Source organism: Acomys minous, assembly GCF_964271855.1.
Source record: "Acomys minous genome assembly, chromosome: 1".
Lineage (NCBI taxonomy): Eukaryota > Metazoa > Chordata > Mammalia > Rodentia > Muridae > Acomys > Acomys minous.
In genome coordinates this window covers 187,630,851-187,649,877 of record NC_140483.1, presented here as the reverse complement: position 1 = coordinate 187,649,877, position 19,027 = coordinate 187,630,851, and the positions used below count along the sequence as shown (strand labels likewise).

Sequence of the window (19,027 nt, the reverse complement as noted above, 5' to 3'; positions counted from 1 at the left end):
ATCTGTGAAAATCAGAGACTTATATAAGCGGTTACTCAAGATGGGTTCTGGAATCTGATTGAAAGTTAAGTAAAACATCACACTTTATCCTGACATAAATGTGAATCAATAATTTGATTCATAAAATTTATAGCCTCAAAATCTACTGAAGTCTGTCTTATGACATTTCTGTTTCTACTGGGATGGATGTTCACATCACAGGGCTTTTACATGTTATATATGTTGGGTATAGTGTGTTACTCCCACACTAATTTATTCTTGTACTCCTCAAGTAAAATGCCTCATTTCCTGTGTTCTCATGGGCCATTTTCCCTCTGGGTGTTGTTGTTGTTGCTGTTGTTTTTCCAGACAGTGTCTCTTTGTGTAGCCTTGGCTGTCTGGACTCACTTTATAGACCAGGCTGGCCTTGAACTCACAGCGATCCACCTGCTTCTGCCTCCCAAGTACTGGGATTAAAGGCTTGTGCCTCTATGCCCGGCTTTTCCTCTGTGTTTTTATGTAGATTGCCTCAAAATATGGCCTAAAGTGCTGCTTGAGTGGATGGATTTCCTTTGTTGATTTAATAACCTTTTTCATGGGCCCTTGTAATAAACATGTCAGGGCTTGTTTCAAAGCCCAGTGTAGAAAGCAGCTGACAGTCCAAAAAGCTGACGTGTGACCAGATGTGTGAGTGATAGATAAAACCTTAGTAGTAAATTCTGACCTAGGAGCAGCCACGACTGCAAGTTGGTGATAAGAGTGACGCAGAAAGCTAGATGTGTGAATTAGAGAGGATAAGGTTAAGTTAAGTATAAAAACCCTGAGAAGAAGCAGCCAGCTCTCTCGCTGTCACCATGACTACCTGAAATGCTGCCAGCCGAGGAGGCGTTCCCGCCCCCCCCCACCCCCCCACCCCCCCCACCCCCCCACCCCCCCCACCCCCGGACGGAGCAGACAGACATGCTGTCAGATAACAACCCGAGAGTTGAATCAAGTCGCAGCAGCGAACCTGTTCGGCAGAACATCGCGATATCAGGTCGTATACCCTAATGGCATAAGCTCCCAGAACATTGATATTATAAAATGCTAAATGCTACTCCTATTGGAATTAAGATAGTTTTAAGAGTATAATGGAATGGTATTGGTGGTTTGGCCTTGGAGCCTTAGCTGCTACCTTTTGCTGTAGTTGCCTTTGTATTGCTAATAAACCTCTCTTGCTAAAACGTACCACTTACTCTTGGCCTGCCTCCTTTGTTCCGGATCCTGAGTGTAAACTCTCTGCTCGTGACAGCCCTTCTTCATGAATGATTTTATTTTATTTTATTTTTATTTTTTATTTTTTGGTTTTTCGAGACAGGGTTTCTCTGTGTAGCCTTGGCTGTTCTGGACTCGCTTTGTAGACCAGGCTGGCCACGAACTCACAGCGATCCACTTGCCTCTGCCTCCCGAGTGCTCGGATTACAGGAGTAAGCCACCACGCCCGACTTAGCCCAAGAGGCTTGCTTGTATTCCAAGCTAGGAAAAGTAAGGCTGCCTGTCTTTTATCTGAAGGGTTCAGAATTCACTATGGGACTCTGATATCCAGGTGCAAGGTACTAATATATCCAGTTTTGCTCTTGGCTGGCAGCAAGCACGTGGGCAGGCTGAGATGGAGAGGGAGGGTCTAGCCTCCCTGTGGCGGGGATACTAGCAGGAACAGAAACATGAAAGGGGAGAGCAAACAGCTGGGAGGACTCCACAAAAGTAATTAACGCAGAGAAAACATTGGGTTTGAAATCGGTTAAAGGACCACGTGACCGGAACCGGGCGTAGTGGGCGGGTCCAGGGGAGCTGGTGGGAGGAAAGTCGCCATTCCCTTCCGTCCCTAGGGAACCATGTGGCCCTAACCTTGTGCAGGTTACCGGGCCTGGACCTGTCTGCAAACCTAAAAACTCTGCTGAGACGCTGTTTCCTGGCTGCTGGGACAGTCGCCAGTCAGCAGCACAGCGGAGGAAACCGGAGCCGGGCGCCCTGGAGCCTCCCAGGTGAGAGGGGCTGCGGGGTGGGAAATGGAGGGAGCAGAGCACGGGTGCCTTTCCTCAGCTGCTCTCAAGGACGCCACTCTCACAGTTCTGGCGCGGCTATCCTTTGTCGAGGAGGTTGAGATGCTATAAACTGGGGTTTATCGTGATTTTTTTTTGGGGGGGGGGAGGGGGAGTGTTCAAGACAGGGTTTCTCTGTGTAGCCCTGGCTGTTCTGGATTTGCTTTGGAGACCATGCTGACCTTGGACTTAGAGATCGGCCTGCCTCTGCCTCCCGAGTGTTGGGATTAAAGGCGTGAGCCTGGCTTATCGTGATTTTTAAAAAATAATTTACTTTACAGTTCCAAGAATATTTTCCTAAAATAATGTCCTGGAGCATTTGGAGTATATGTAGTTTTCACCCAGGGTTCTGTGCTACAGCAGTTACAAAGCTCCTCAAATTCAAATTCATCCATGCCTTTTTAACTCTGCTGTTCCACTATTTGCCTATTCAAGAGAGTGGCTTTTGACCTGGGGAATAGGCATTTCCTGAGATATTTGTAAAGATTAGCTATATGAGGAACCAGTGCAATGTTTTGTTTTTTTGTTTTTCAAGACAGGCTTTCTCTGTCCTGGAACTTTCTCTGTAGACGAGGCTGGCCTCGAACTCACAGAGATCCTCCTGCCTCTGCTTCCCAAGTGCTGGGATTAAAGGCGTGCGCCACCACTACCAGCTGAACCAGTGCAAATTTGATTGATTCAGTTAATATACTTTATAATGCACTATAGTTGTAGTTGTAAACGTCAACATTTACTTATCAAAGTTTTACTTCTTATTAACTTTCCATCTGTGATGTAGTCACTCTTGAATGTAAATACAGTGTTTAGAAATGTGTCTTCAAATGCCTAGTTATTAACGTTTTTACATTTGTGTCTGATGATAACTGAGGATATGTCTGATGCAGGGTATGATTGACCAGGTTTGTTGTAGGCTTGTTAATCCTGAGATTCACGGGAGAAAAACCGTTTCCACAATCTGCACCAGCATTATTATAAATCTCAAATAGCGAGCAGGGTTTTATAAAGACAACCTTATAGGCACACCACACTTCTTTGTTATTTTTGAAATATAACTCCCAGCATCCCAGGAAGTTAATCTGGTTCCTGGGCAAGTGGTGCTTATAGACTAATTTTGAGCTTTATAGTATAAGAGAGAAAAACAGCAAGCCGGGTGTGGTGGTGCGTGCCTTTAATCCCAGCACTCAGACTAATTTTGAGCTTTATAGTATAAGAGAGAAAAACAGCGAGCCGGGTGTGGTGGTGCGTGCCTTTAATCCCAGCACTCAGGAGGCAGAGGGAGGTGAATCACTGTGAGTTCGAGGTCAGCCAGGATAGCATAGAGAAACCTTGTCTCGAAAAACCAAAAAAAAAATAAATAAATAAATAAAAATAAAATTGTGATTTTGGGGGCTGGAGAGATGGCTCAGTGGTTAAGAGCACTGGCTGGTCTTCTAGAGGTCCTGAGTTCAATTCCCAGCAACCACATGGTAGCTCACAATTATCTATACTGGGATCTGATGCCCTCTTCTGGCTTATAGGTGTATGTGCAGATACAGTCCTCACATAAAACAATCTTCACACACACAAAAAAAACTTTTTAATAAAAAGAAAAAAGAGGCCGGGCGTGGTGGCGCACGCCTTTAATCCCAGCACTTGGGAGGCAGAGGCAGGCGGATCGCTGTGAGTTCGAGGCCAGCCTGGTCTGCAAAGTGAGTTCAGGACGGCCAAGGCTACACAGAGAAACCCTGTCTTAAAAAAGAAAAGAAAAAAAAAAGAAAAGAAAAAAGAGAAAACAGCCAGATGCATGTGGAAGGGTCCAGACTGATCCTGGCCATGCAGGGGAGGGTGGAGAAGGGCAGAAGGGAAGAGAGAGGAGAGTTCCAGGAGAAAAACTAGGTAGAAAGGAAGCACTTAGCTAAAGTTGTCTGCTTATTTGTTAATAGGCACTTCAGTTAGCCCGTTGCCCTGAGTTTCTTTGAGATTTAACGAAGTCCAGGCCAGCCCCAGGATGCATGCTGTGAAGATGATATCTGGCCATGAGATTTTTATAGATAGAAAACTCACTATAGATTAAAACAAAACTAGGCCATGCAGACTTGAGTCCCACAAAGAATTGCGGTTTTATGTAGGACGCTGGGGATGGCATGAAGTATCAAGGGTTTTGGTTTTGATGCCATCTAGGGAATTTAACACCCCTCCCATGTGTGTCACAGATGCCTTGATACAGTTTGCCATGCGAAAGAGGGTATTAAGAAAGAGAGAGTCATGGCAACACCAGACTCATGGCAGCTGTGAATGGAGAGGTAGTGTTATTTGACAGGATCAGGACAGAAGCTGTCAGTGGCAGTTTTGAGCTAGTCTGAGGAGGGTCACACAGCCAGTAAATCTCTAAAGCAGCCAGGTTGAGTGACATCAAGGAAACAGTAGGCTGAGGTCAGAGGGATATTAAACAGGCAGTGACCTTGGAGGAATGTTCAACTTCCTCTTTTACTTCCGCTATCTCTACACATTGAGTAATTGGGATATATTTTCTGTAGATATTAATTGTGCTTACTGGATATCTGGTGTCAAAAAGACAGTACAGTTGACAAGCAGTGCCCACTTCCCATCTGGGGTTCCATGGGTTCTAGATGTGGAGGTAGAAGGCCCCACCTCTTACATCGAAGAGGCAGTCCGGGTGAGGTTCCATGTATGGTATTGGCAAGGCCAGTATGGGCAGCCTTTGTATATGTCTGGTTATTCTTTTTTCTTTTTTTTTTTTTTTTTTTTTTGTTTTTGTTTTTGTTTTTGTTTTTTTTGGGACCGGGTCTCTCTGTGTAGCCTTGGCTGTCCTGGACTCATTTTGTAGACCAGGCTGGCCTCAAACTCACAGTGATCCACCTGTGTCTGGCCATTCTTTACAATAACTTTTTGCCTGGTCATAGAGGGAAAAAGTCACTAAAAGAAAGACCAGAAAAGTGTCTCCTAGGTTCAAGAAAACCACTGTGCCCGTGCACATGTGGCCAGACTTGTTTTTTGCTTCATGGTTTGTTAACATTGATTTCTGTGACTGTGGACCTCTTGCAGCTATGGGAAGGCCTGGACCATAATCTCAGGAGCTTTTTTCAGAGACCTCCTGTTGTATCCGTGCAGCAGTCTGGATTCTGTGGGTTAGAATAGTTTTCCTACAGTCTTCCTTGCTCCTCGGGCTTCCTGGGAAAACGACTCTGCATGTGTGACATGTGTGACGAGTCTCACATCTCATAGAGTAAAATGAAACCCCCCACTAAAAAACTGGACATTTTTCATGATATTTTCTTTTTCCTTCATGTTTATCCTTTTGACAGGAGTTTGCATCTTTCAGTTCTACGAAAAGTTCCAGTAGCTTTTTGAAGCATCTCTTTCCCATGTGCAGATCTCTCTCTGCTCAGCCAGATCTGCTCGCCTATGATTGAGAACTAAGAGCCCGAGATGGTGAAGACACAGTAGACTGGGGCAAAGGACCCAGGTATGTTAGACAGATTGAGCAAGGTGTGCACTCAAGAGACAATAGGAACGTGGCATGAGATTGATTTTGCAGGATTCTATTTCATTAATCATTCTGGAAAGTTTCACTGAGCATGTTAGTTGTGGTAAAGTGGATCCCCACTGTGGGAGGCGCTGTAAGGTGTGGTAAAGTGGATTCCCCTGTAGGCGGCGCTGTAAGGATATAGTAGTTCTCTGTATTTGGTTAGTTTGAGTCCTGAAATAACTGTTGCCCATTGGAAACATTTCTTTTACCCAGCCTGAAACAGCACCAGGCTATGGGTGTGAACCGAGCCATTTGTGTGTGTAGCAAATGTCATAGTGGATTCCTTTCTAGGTACTTGGTCCAGGTTCCCATGTAACTGTGTATTTTTTTCCTGTGGGCCTAGCCTCAGAATGAGCCAAAAACTGTCTGTTACCCACAAAATAGCCTTGCCAGGAAGATTGAGCTTGTAGCACAAAGTATCGAAATCTGAGAATGGGTATTGATAACTCTGCCGCCTGCCCTTGTCTGTATATCACTTTTTGACATTATAAAGGAAACTACACTGGAGTCTAAGCTATTTGAAGACTGTGAATGGTCTGATCTGAATTTTCTTTTTTTTTTTTTCTCAAAAGGTTCACATGCTTTCTGACTCTGATATTGTCCCCTTTGCACTTTTCTCTGTCCTTGAATTGTGTATCACTGACGCACTGTGTGGAGTTAGTCCTGATTAGAGAAGAATATTTACAGTTTTCCTGTTTCATACTGTCTGCCTTAGCTTTGTGTCTGTTTGTCCTTCCTATCCTGAGGGATGTTCCTTCTGCTCTCACATTGTTGAGAGCTTTTATACTGAGCATATGTCATATTTCACCACAGGACTTTCATTTATCTAGTGACATAGACATTTTCCTTCTCTCACTGAGTCTACATATTTGATGTCTTACATTGATCAGTTTGTAAGTGTTGAAACAGCCTTGCATTCTTATTGTAAGCTCAGCTTTCTTTTCATTTCTCTATTTTGAAAAAATCTCTGTGTCTGAGTAGATCCTATTAACCGGTCTGTGATTATTTTTGTTTGTTTGTTTGTGTGTTGAGGTAAAGCCAGCTTTGCATGAAGACTTTCTAGTGTTCGTCTATTTGTTTTATGTAATATTCTCCTTTTGGCATTAGTATAAGGTTTGTCAATGGAAAGGAGAATTCCATGTTAGTCTGTGCAGTCTTCAGACACTGTTGGAGGAAACTTACTGCTTCAGTCTCAGCAGCTGCTTGCAGTGTGTTGTAGCTGTATCATGCAGGAGGCTGAGTTAGTCACTTGTTTCTAGACATCCATCATGCCTTCTTCAATTGTGGTTTATTTGTGTATGACTTTCCACAGCACTGCACAAGGTAACACATCATTGTCATACATTGAAGTGTCCTCTTTACCTCCAATTTTAATACGCATAGATTCACTCTGTTAGTTTAGATTAGGCGTACTTAGTCTCTGTACAGAAACAGGTCTGTTTATGTTGAAACATTGTATTGTCTTTGAGTCCCTATTTCATTAAATTCTACATAACCATATTAATATCTTTGTATATAATATTCAGATTGACTTTTTTCATGGTTGTAAGCCCCAGACACATAATTGTGGACAAATGTCTTTCACAGCCAGTACCTCCTCCTTCCAAACTTACCAGTGTGTCTTTGTTACTCTGCTTCTGTGTGATTGTCTTTTCTGAGCTGGCCCTCACTTGACACTTGAAGAAAGTGTCCTCAGTGTTCCATGAATTTGGTCTCACTGTTCATTGGCTTAAGTCTCCACAGTAGCGAATTAAGGAGCAATTAAAGGCTAGGATACATATAGCTCAACAGTTAAGGACACTTAGTGTTCTTGTCGTTTCTAGGTTCAGTTTCCTGTACCTACCTGAGGACTTCACATCCTCCCAGACTCAAGTTCCAGAGGATCTGTCACCTCTCCTGGCTGCTGTAGGTTCTGTATATATAAAGTACACAGACCTACATGCATGTAAAGATACCTTTCCAAATAAAGTTAAAATAAGTAAGCCTTACTTAAAAAAAACAAAACAAAACCAGAAACTGTAAACGATCAGGAGATGTTGCATAAGGATTCAAGATAACAGCACAGGAGGGAACAGAGAGGTCTTAACCTGGAGTACATAAGCCAGTGAGAGGCATTCTCATTCAAGCTGGGATAATTAATCTTCTAATACTGTTCCTGTAACTGTGCTAAAAGGCATATATTAGAGGGCTTAATATAAGTGTAGGAAATATACCTTCAATTTTTTGTTTAGTTTTTCATTTTGTTTGTTTCTGAAACAGATTCTCACTCTGTTTCTGTGACTGGCCTGAACCCTGATAGAGAGGCCAGGCTGGCTTCCAGCTCACAGATCTGCCTGCCTGAGCCTCCTGAGTGCTGGGATGGGAGACCTACCCCCAGTGTTCCTGGCTTGAAATTCACTGTTATCTTTTTATATTGCTGCTGGAATACAGCATAATGTTGTTAATTTATTTCACCTATGATTTCTTTAATTGAAGCCCTGATGTTTGTCTTTTGCATGCTGTATCCTGCTGGATGGGCTCTCCATTCAGTTACTATCAGCCCTACAGAGTTCTTCAAGTCTTGTTTAATCTCAGGTTGAGGATTCCACAGATTTCTGTCACTATTATTTGTGATGTCCACATCCTGTATCAGCCTCATCATTTCCTCAGCTGTCTGCTGGAGTTCTTTGTCCTTCAGTCAAATTGTCCATGTCCTCTTTGAGTTAAGGTTCTTGTTTCCACTTCATGTCCTTTGGCTTCATTGAACATTCTTCAAATTGTACTTTGAGTTCTATTTTTTTTTTTTTTTTTTTTTTTTTTTTTGGTTTTTCGAGGCAGGGTTTCTCTATGTAACCTTGGCTGTCCTGGACTCATTTCGTAGACCAGGCTGGCCTCGAACTCACAGCTATCCACCTGCCTCTGCCTCCCGAGTGCTGGGATTAAAGGCGTGCGCCACCACCGCCCGGCTGAGTTCTATCTCTTAAACTTCATTCAAACTGCATTTTTTAGGCAACACTGGTATTGCTTCAGTGACTCAGAGTAAGGATATTCAATCAGTGCTTGTGATATTGCTTTGGTTCCAGCCTATTTTGTGTCTTTTGCTGTGTGGTTTTAGGTCAGGAGGCTGATATTTCAATGTGAGATGATATATGTAACGGTTGAGAATCTAGGATGGGGGCCAGGAATCGGGGTACAGCATCCTACTAGATCTAGGCTGGTAGCAAGTGTAGGAGGTGGCTGTGACTGTAGAGCAGGTCCAGGCAGCCCGACAGCTATGTGCAAGTATGTCTGAGACAGAGTGGGAGATATAGATCAGGGAATAGAGTGGAAAATTGGTTAGGGTTAGAGTAAGTGCCTAACCTGGGCAGTGCTAGTGCTGGAATATAACCTTCTGCAGAGGCACTGTGGGTTGGGCTTAGGGAGGCCCCAAAGACTCTAAGCCCTGAGGCACTGATAAAGGACATTCCTGAGGGAGATCCAGTGACATCATGGTGTGGATTTAGGAGCACAGCAAACACACCTGTGTCTTGCAAAGACTTGCAAACTTCCCACAGCTGTAGGAGCCATGTAGCATGTCCTGGGAAAGTCACCAGTCGTCGGTGCTGAAGTGATAAGTGCAGAATTGTGGCTTTAGAAACTACCATAGGGCAGGGGTGCGATCAGTTTTTTATTCATGTTTCAAACAGTGTTCTCTTTCCTAATTTTTTTTTATTAGTTTATTCATATTACATCTCAATGGTTATCCCATCTCTTGTATCCTCCCATTCCTCCCTCCCTCCCATTTTCCCCTTACTCTCCTCCCCTATGACTGTGACTAAGGGGGACTTCTTCCCCCTGTATATGCTCATAGGGTATCAAGTCTCTTCTTCTCTTTTCTATTTTTTATACAACATTTTTATAATTTAATTTAACCTACCCTTTCATACTTCCATGGTGTACCAGTAACTTATTCAAGGGAATGGCATTTAGAGCCTGTGATTTCTCATCCTGAAAATCTTTTAGTTATTAATCATGTACCGAATGACTGAAGGTTTGATTGGGTCACTGTGTATACCTTTGCAACCTCCATAAGTATGGCTACAATCATTAAAATCTTACCATTAATATTCCTTCTGTGATGTATACACATTATATTGTCAATAAAGTACCTGTTTTAATTTTTTCCTATATTTTTATTTTTTGAATCCTGCATGGTGTCTTTATATATATATATATATACACATCACTGCCTGTGCTGGAACTCATTATGAAGTCCATGCTGGCCTTAGTGGGCAGAGATTGGCCTGTCTCTACCTCCAGAGTGCAGGGATTAAAAGCCTGAGCCACCATGCCCAACTTTTATATTCAGCCTCAGAATTCCATTTCAGACTGCTGTGCATATGTGTAATATGTGTGAATTCTCAAAGGATAGTGAACATTTTAATGAAGCTGTCTCTCTTTTCCATGTAGGTTGTTTTGGAATGTGCTAGACTTTTCCAGTGAAGACATGGACAGAATTATTTCAGGGGACACGTTCTTTTCTCATATTTATTACTGTTGAAATTAAAAAGTAGTATCTGTCACTGGAGTAGGAAGTTTTGACTTGTTGCTGATAGAGTTGAAAACATTACTCAGACTGTATATCACAGGCAAGAGTCATGAAGAGATATGCCATGCAAAGATGTCCTGGTTATTCCATTGAAACAGAGGTGTATAAAGTCAGTGTGGTTATTTGTACATGCAACAAACTATTCTGAGTCGATTGCCTATTTTGACCTGTTAAACTCACAGTGCATATTTACTGTTGTCAGTAAATTTTCAATCACATGAACTAGGGCTTGTCCAGATTCTGTTTACTCATGATGGTTGTTAGAATATTTATAGAGGCATATTCTGATAGAGTATTTGTATTTCTGTTTCTTTACTATTGTGACTATTACAAAGATCCTGGAGTTTACTTTCATCCATGCTTTCTAACTCCCCTTTCACGTCACTTGAAATTTCAGGAGAGTGGCTTTCCACCTGGAACTCCATACAACGCTTGTTCAGTTACCCGCTCATCATTCTTAGTCACATCTTCATTATTCCCATCTTCATCCCAGTCTTCTCAATTGTATTTTCTGTATGTTTTGAGGCAGGCTTTGGGTGAGTAGTCAGGCTGTCGTGTATTTGAATTTCCAACTGCCATAGTATATGACCAATGGTATTTAGTGACTCAGTCTCTTTGTCCCAGCTCTTACAGCTGTACCCCTGCATACAGCAGTCTTTGAAATGACTATTTCCTATTGCAAACAAATTATTTGAACCTAGTCTGGATGCAGCACAAGGCTGTGATATAAGCAGCACTTTTTATTTCTACATGTAGCAATATAGCAGGCATAAATGCACGCTCTCTAGGGGCCAGTGATCTCTTTAGTTATTGGCTCTTGGCCAACTTCCACTGCCATCTATGTATTTTCTTCATGGGCTGACATCAGTCAAACAAAGTATTCTTGGCACTATTACATGGGTGGTCATACCTAGTTTGAGAAGTTGGTATTGAAGAACAAGGGGTCATCATCTGTGGTCAGCCACGGATGATTCTTCTTGCCCATCAGCCTGCAAATCCCTTTTAGTGGTTTGAATGCTACAGCAACATATCCAAGACCTTTTAGAGTCAATGGATGGTCTGCTTCTCAGCATACTCCTGTATCAATCTCCAGGTGGGTTTGCCACATGCAGGTACATCCACTTACGAGTTCCTGGAACTTTATTGAAAGGCTGCATCATTACAAAGGTGGAGCCACTGTTTGGAACAGTTATCACAAGGGCATCCCATTTAATGATGTATATGGCCTAAATTGTAATATTATAATAAAAAATGCATTCACGTAGATTTCACGTGATCAGTATTCTCACATAGAGACATGTATGGGACTTAGAAAACAGGTCCATGTTGAAAGGAGGAGGTATCCAACTTGGCACCCACTAGCTGCTTGTTTATGACTCCAATCCCTAGAAGATAGGTTCCTAGTGATAACCCTGAGTAGTAGTCTTGTGCAGCAGGTATACATGTGCTCTGTGTTTATCCCTGGAGCCTGCTGAGGTTAGAGGCAGGCACAGACTGTAGTCATTTTCTTGGCTACAACAATTATATCGTTCCCTGCGCTCCTAGCTATAGGAATGTTGACAAAATTTCTGTTCTTGTTATGGTTTTTGGGACTTGTATTAATTTTAGCTTTTTTTTTTTGATACCTTGATTTGAAATTTCATCAAGAATTCCAGTCTTTATTCCCAAGACGGAAAGTTGTAGAAGATCAACAAGAAGAATGAATCCTTCTCTGTTAAATGGTCCTCAGGTCAGTGTCATGTCCGCATTTCTTTGAAAAATCCCTTTTATTATTGAAGACTTTAATTCTGTATACTGGTAATGTTCTATAAAGTGTTTATTTACTAGGACTTCATTTTCTTTTCTTAAAATCAAATTTAAGCCTTGAGATTTTTTCACCAATATAACCCAGGCTTGTGCCATTATATATCCACTGGACTTTATACTGTGAGGATATAATTTTTCATGGACTTAAGACCTGAAATTCTAAAAGAAAATCTGTTGTCAGTAGTGCTCAAAGAATATACTGATGGCCAATTCCTACATTGGATGGACGTCAGTCCTTTTACATCAGTGAGGATAGGTCGCATGTGCCACATAAATTGCTGTTCAAGAATGGCCAGGTTTCCTGGAAACAAGGTTATGTTTGTGGATCTGTAAATACGTGGACACTGGCATCACTAAGCAGTGTATGGAAGAGTAGAATTAGAGAAGACTCACTGTCCTCAATCTCAATAGCAAATATTACAGCTTCCTAGAGTCACAGATGATAGAAGGAATATGTGGCTTAGTCTTCCATAACACTGAGGTGTCTATGGGGAGATGTAGATCCCAGTATGGTGTCTCCTTTAGGAATTTCATGTCACACATTGACACCTGAAATTCATTTGTCTCTAGAGTGAACCTGCCCAATGCTCTGTGTGATAAGTTTTCAATATACAGAAAATTATTTTGTCTTTCACTTTTTCTTCATTTTTCAGAAGTGGCATTAGCACTACTGTCTCCACATTTGTATTGCATCATGTAGAATAGACTAGTAAGAATTTTCTAAAGAACATTGACTTGGTGCTTTGCATGTGTCATCGGTTTCAAGCATAAGTGAATGTTCCTCCTCCTTTATTATCTTCATTTCCTTAGGAGAATGAATATGCTTTCCACCCTGTATTTTTCCTCTCCCTGAAGCTATGTATTATTCCATAAAGAGCTCTGAAGAGTTGTGGTGCTGTTTCTGTTTTTCCTTAAAGTAATAATTATTTACCTATATGAGTGTTCATATGTACATTTCTATATATACTGCATTATGTATTAGGACCAAAATCTTGGGAAAGAATTTAGACATTATAATGATGTGCCATGCATGTAGAGAGAATTACATTAATTTTCTATATAGAAACAGCAAGTACTTTTGCCTTGAAGTCATTTTTTCCAGGCCCCAGGTTTGCATTTCTGATGCACATTGTTACAGAGACAGGATATAACCTTGTGTAATATAATTTTTGAAAAGTGAAGGAAAACATATAGACAATACATATGCAACCTAATGTCCTGTTAGAAAATGAGTTGAAGTACTGAAGAAAACAAAGTGAAAATAGAAAATTCAAATTCTTATTTCAGTCAAACTCATGAGTAAAAAAAGTATTAAGATTTTATAAAGAATATCCTCTCTCAATTTAAAAATGTGATTTGATTAAAGACAATGTTTCTATTCTGGCATGGTGGTGCATGCCTTTAATCTCAGCACTCAGGAGGCAGAGCCAGAGAGGCAGATGGATCACTGTGAGTTTGAGGCCGGCCTGGTCTACAAAATGAGTCCAGCACAGCCAAGGCTACACAGAGAAACCCTGTCTGGAAAAACCAAAGGGGAAAAAAAGAAAATGTTTCTACTTCACCTGAATGCACTGGCACACATGCTATTTACTTATACATATATATCTAATTATTCTGTAGCAAAAGTCCACAGTTTGTTTGAAATTATTATTATCTGTATTGCTTACCCCAACTTTTAGAAGAATTTAAATATTTTTAATGCTGCTGTTGTTGGATTATTTATTTATTTTATTGTTGTGAATATATTATAAAATAAATTCATAAATTAGTTTGTTCAGTGGGTAGTTTGAAATGTTGAATGTATGCACTAGTGTTACACTCCTGTATTATTTAAAGAAAAATACTTTTAACTCATCCATCAAAGCTGCATTGCATAGTCTACCTCTTTGTTCTACAAAGTGTGTACCTAGGCCTCAGGGTGTCAACTGAGCATATTAGAATAGAGTTAGGTGAGACCTAGCTGCAGACAGGATTGAGCTAGTGTCCATATTTGAGCAAGGTCGACATTTAGAATTTAGAAGCATAGTTTTGCTCATCACAACTTTATCAGCTGTGATCTGACACTGGGATTCTGTTTGATATCAACCCATAATAAAAGGTATACTCCTGCATCTCAACCTCAAATATGTATATTATAGTCCTTAAAAATTGCTGATTGTGAGACTATTATGTTACCTTGTTTCAGAGATTGAAAATATAATAAACACTATGATTAATATATATAAAGCATCTTTTTTTATTTTTTTGAGACATGGTTTCTCTGTGTAGCTTTGGCTGTCTTGGACTAACTTTGTAGACCAGGCTGTCCTTGAACTCACAGAGATCCGCCTGCCTCTGCCTCCTGAGTGCTGGGATTAAAGGTGTGCGCCACCATTGCCCGGCAGCAACTTTTCTTAAAATTAAACTTTGGTTGTATTTTCAGAACAGAGCATTGATATCATAGGACTGGGTGTAAAAATCTGTTCTATAGTACCGTGATATGACTGGGAAAGTAATTACATATTAGAGATCTTTAAAGACATTATAGATACCAAACTGCAGACAAAAATTTCAAATGTAGTGATATAGGAAATCCTTTATCTGCTGCTCAGATCTTAGAAAACATCAGCAAAAACATGAAAGGGGGAAACTATGAATATGGGCAACATGTTTAGTCATTCCATACGTTGTCTATGGAATAGCATCGACGCTTAACTTCTAACACATCTTTATAGCACTTATAGAAAACTTTGTCCTTGTATATTTGCCATGACTCATCTACATCACAAATATCTCTTATTCTTAGGTCATGCTTACCTTGGAAAGCAGTTTGTTTAGCAGCACATGGTAAATAAGTAGCTTTCTATTGCAGGGTCTGCTCACATTCAGGGATGTGGCTGTGGACTTCTCACAGGAGGAGTGGGAATGTCTCAGCCCTGGCCAGAGGGAATTGTACATGGATGTGATGCTGGAGAACTACAGCAATGTGTTATTTGTGGGTAAGAATGCTCTTACAGAATTCCTGATTCAGCCTTTGAGTTTGCCTTTTCAGTTTATATGTAAACTTTCCGAAATGCCTAGAGACTCCCAAAATAAGTGAAATTTTGCTTACCAATGTAACTTTTTATGATGTTTCCTTTTACATTTGTTCATATTCTCTGAAAGAATAAGCAGTGCTGTCTAATCTCTCCCATCCTCTTATCTAGTTTGTGTTCAAAACCTTAAAATTCAAAGAAAATCGCATATTCATAGCAATGAAAATATATTGCCATGCATATAATTGGAATACTTTAATTTTATTATTGCATCAAAATTTTCACCTATTTCTGAAGTAAAAAATGCAGAAGGCTTTCACTATTGAAAGATCTATTGTTGTGATAGTTTTATTGTTGCTTTATGTACTTACTTTTTGCCTTGTGGTCTCTATGTTTAGTTTTGGTAGAGAATGGTCTTTTTAAAAAATATTAATTTATTAATTGTATATGAGTGCTTTATCTGCAGAAGAGGGCATCAGACCACATTATAGATGGTTTTTAGCCACCATGTGGTTGCTGGGACTTGAACTCAGGACCTCCAGAAGAGCAGGTGGCGCTCTTAACCACTGAGCCATCTCTCCAGCCTGAGAATGATCTTTAACTTAGCACTTTGAATGGTGAGGCCAGAGTATATGGTGATTTCCATGACAGTGTATGTTACATAATGAATTCCTACCTTACCACAACAACAGAGTTTCACTCTGTCTTAAAATATAAACAAGAAAATACAGAAATATTATATATTTGATCCTTTAGAGAGCTTCCTTCTCAATGTTCCTTACTGGCCAATCACCTATTTGTCCTACTTTCTGTGAAGTACAGTATTTAAATAATAAGGCTATTATCATTTCATGTCATTTGATATATATCAAAATTGAGGTTCTTCTAAGTATCCATATAATGATTGTAAAACAGGAAAATACTCTGTTGAAAACTATCATTGAGAATTGCTAATTTACTTTCAAAAACTTTAGGAACATCAGTTATTGAATCTCTTATATGTGCAGTAATCATTACTTGCACTTTTTTTCAGAGAATAATTTCACATATTGTCAATATGAGAAGGTCTTGAATCAAGGCACAGAGAGTATCCATGAACATGTGAATATTCAAGAAAAGTCTTACAAATGTAATGAGCTTCACAAAATGATTCATGAAATCTCGCAAGATACCCTCTCTAAAACTAACCACAGAGATGCCTCTGTTGAAGCATTAAACCTAAAGAGACCTACAATTAGGAAGACTGGAGAAAAACCTTGCAAAGTTACAGACTGTATAAACTGTTTAAATATGTATTCTGTCGTAGGTCAAAGTCAAAGAATTTATATAGGAAACAAAGAACAAAATGATACAGAGTATGGGAAAGGTTTTCACTCTAAGTATAAACTCATGCTGAAACAGACCAATAGTGGCAAGAACCCACACAAATGCAGGAAATATGCTAAATGTGTCCGAACACCCTCAACCCTCAGTAGACATCAGAGAGTTCATACTATAGAGAAATCTTATAAATGTATAAAATGCAGTAAATTATTTCTGCACTTGTTACAACTCAAAGTACATTACAGAAGCCATCATGGAGACTATCCCTATAAATGTACAGAGTGTGGTAAGTGCTTTTATCATACATCAGACTTTGGAAGACATTGCAGGATCTACACTGGTGAGAAGACTTACAAATGTAGTGATTGTGGTAAATCCTTTATCTGCTGCTCAGGTCTTAGGAAACATCAGAAAATTCACAGAGGACAGAGACATGAATGTAGTCAAGGTATCAGGTCATTCTATACATTGTCTTGCCATCAGCACCATTGTGGAACCTACACAGGAGGGAAACTTTACAGATACAATGACTGTGGCAAATCCCTTTCCACATCATCAGTTCTTACAACATGCCCAAGAATTCACACAAGGAATAAATCTTACAAATGTAATAAAAGTGAGAAATCATTTACAAATAAAGGCTTTCAGAGAACTCATCAGATAATTCATACAAGAGAGAAATCTTATAAATATATGGAATATGACAAATCCTTTACCAATAAGCACATTCTTAGGGCTCATGAGAGTCTCCATACAGGAGAGATAACTTACAATTGTAGGGACTGTGACAAATCCTTTACCCGGAAAAGCAATCTTAAGGTTCATCAGAGAATTCATACAGGTGAGAAACCTTATAAATGTACAGAATGCGACAAGTCTTTTATCAGGAAAGGCAGTCTTAGGGTTCATGAGAGAATTCATACAGGAGAGAAGCCTTACAAATGTATGGAATGTGACAAGTCCTTTACCCTGAAAAGCATTCTTAGGGTCCATCAGAGAATTCATACAGGAGAAAAACCTTACAAATGCAGAGAATGTGACAAATCCTTTACCCAGAAATGTAGTCTTGGGGTTCATGAGAGAATCCATACAGGAGAGAAACCTTATAAATGTAGGGAATGTGACAAATCCTTTACCCATAAAGGCCATCTTAGAACTCATCAGAGAGTTCATACAGGTGAGAAACCTTATAAATGTACACAGTGTGAAAAATCGTTCACTGAGAAAGGCAGTCTTAGGGTTCATGAGAGAATTCATACAGGAGAGAAGCCTTACAAATGTATGGAATGTGACAAACCCTTTAACCGGAAAGGCAGTCTTACGGTTCATCAGAGAATTCATACAGGAGAGAAACCTTACAAATGTAGGGAATGTGATAAATCTTTTACCCAGAAATGCAGTCTTGAGGTTCATGAGAGAATCCATACAGGAGAGAAACCTTACAAATGTGGGGAATGTGACAAATCCTTTACCTATAAAGGCCATCTTAGAACGCATCAGAGAATTCATACAGGTGAGAAACCTTATAAATGTACACAATGTGAAAAAGCTTTTACCAAAAAAGGCATTCTTAGTGTTCACGAGAGTATCCACACAAGAGAGAAGCCTTACAAATGTATGGAATGTGACAAATCCTTTACCCAGAAAGGCAGTCTTAGGGTTCATGAGAGAATTCATACAGGAGAGAAACCGTACAAATGTAGGGATTGTGACAAATCCTTTACTCTGAAAAAAAGTCTTAAGGTTCATCAGAGAATTCATACAGGATAGAAACCCCAAGGGCTGGGTGTGGTGGTGCAAGCCTTTAATCCCAGCACTGGGAGGCAGAGGCAGGCAGATTTCTGTGAGTTTGAGGCCTGCCAGGTCTATAAAGTGAATCCAGGACATCAAGGCCATGCAGGGAAACCCTGTTTTGAAAAACCAAAAAATTAAAAAAAATAAAGGAGACAAGCTCCACAAAGCTATTGACTCTGACAATTTGTTTATCAAGAAAAGCTATCTTAGAACTCATGAGAGAATAAGAGAAACCTTAAAATGTAGTGAATATGGAAATCCTTACTATCGGCTCAACTCTTAGCATACATCAGAGAACACTACAACAGGGAAACCTTACATAATGTATGAGAAAATACCTGCATCTTGTGTGTGAGAAGCATTTGAAAATTCATGAGAAGAAAAGTTTCCACAGGAAGGTATGTGTTATGTGCTTTATTAAAGCCCTGTTGTGTGTGACACTTGATGCTCCACAGTAGAGAGTTATGTGCATGAGAAACTTGTGAAAGCATCAAGTATTTATGCTGAGGAAATCTCTCAAATGTGACAATAGATGAATTTTTCAAAAAAAACCTTTTGTATTTGTTCACCCATAACTGCTTGATAATGAAAACAAAATTGAGAAGGCACAAGAATGTTTTTGTTTGACACTTTCCAGTATACTAAAATGATCCATTTTGAAGGGAAGCTGATTAAAAGCAGCAAATACGTCCCTCAAGATTGCTCCAAGAGATCTCTGAGACTGACAGTATTCAGTGTCCTAAATTCAAATGAAGAAACAGGCAAATGGTACCAGTTTCAAGAGGATTAAACTGACTGAGCCAACAAGACAGGCTGCTCTTTAACCTGTAGCTATGCCTACCAGATGCAATGTGCTTCCAGGGATCAATGTTCATGAGCTGTATCACATGCTGTTTCCAAGTTTTATGTTAGCAATTGTCTTTGACCTCACAGT

The 19,027-nt window shown here is 40.1% G+C and overlaps 1 protein-coding gene across 1 annotated transcript; it reads left to right on the top strand.

Moving 5' to 3' along the window:
• The first annotated feature begins 1,793 nt into the window (after window positions 1–1,793).
• LOC311604136 (uncharacterized protein) lies at window positions 1,794–18,630 on the top strand. Its single transcript, XM_084793654.1, has 4 exons — window positions 1,794–2,003; window positions 11,804–11,885; window positions 14,814–14,940; window positions 16,010–18,630. The coding sequence occupies exons 2-4, from the start codon at window positions 11,856–11,858 to the stop codon at window positions 18,067–18,069; spliced, it is 2,217 nt and encodes a 738-aa protein (XP_084649780.1). The 5' UTR covers window positions 1,794–2,003; window positions 11,804–11,855; the 3' UTR covers window positions 18,070–18,630.
• Window positions 18,631–19,027: the final 397 nt, after the last annotated feature.

Coding starts and splice junctions, on each gene's coding strand:
- LOC311604136 (XM_084793654.1), top strand. CDS start 11,856: ATGAATCCTTCTCTGTTAAATGGTCCTCAG. Junction 11,886..14,813: donor CTCTGTTAAATGGTCCTCAG/GTCAGTGTCATG, acceptor TTTCTATTGCAG/GGTCTGCTCACATTCAGGGA. Junction 14,941..16,009: donor CAGCAATGTGTTATTTGTGG/GTAAGAATGCTC, acceptor ACTTTTTTTCAG/AGAATAATTTCACATATTGT.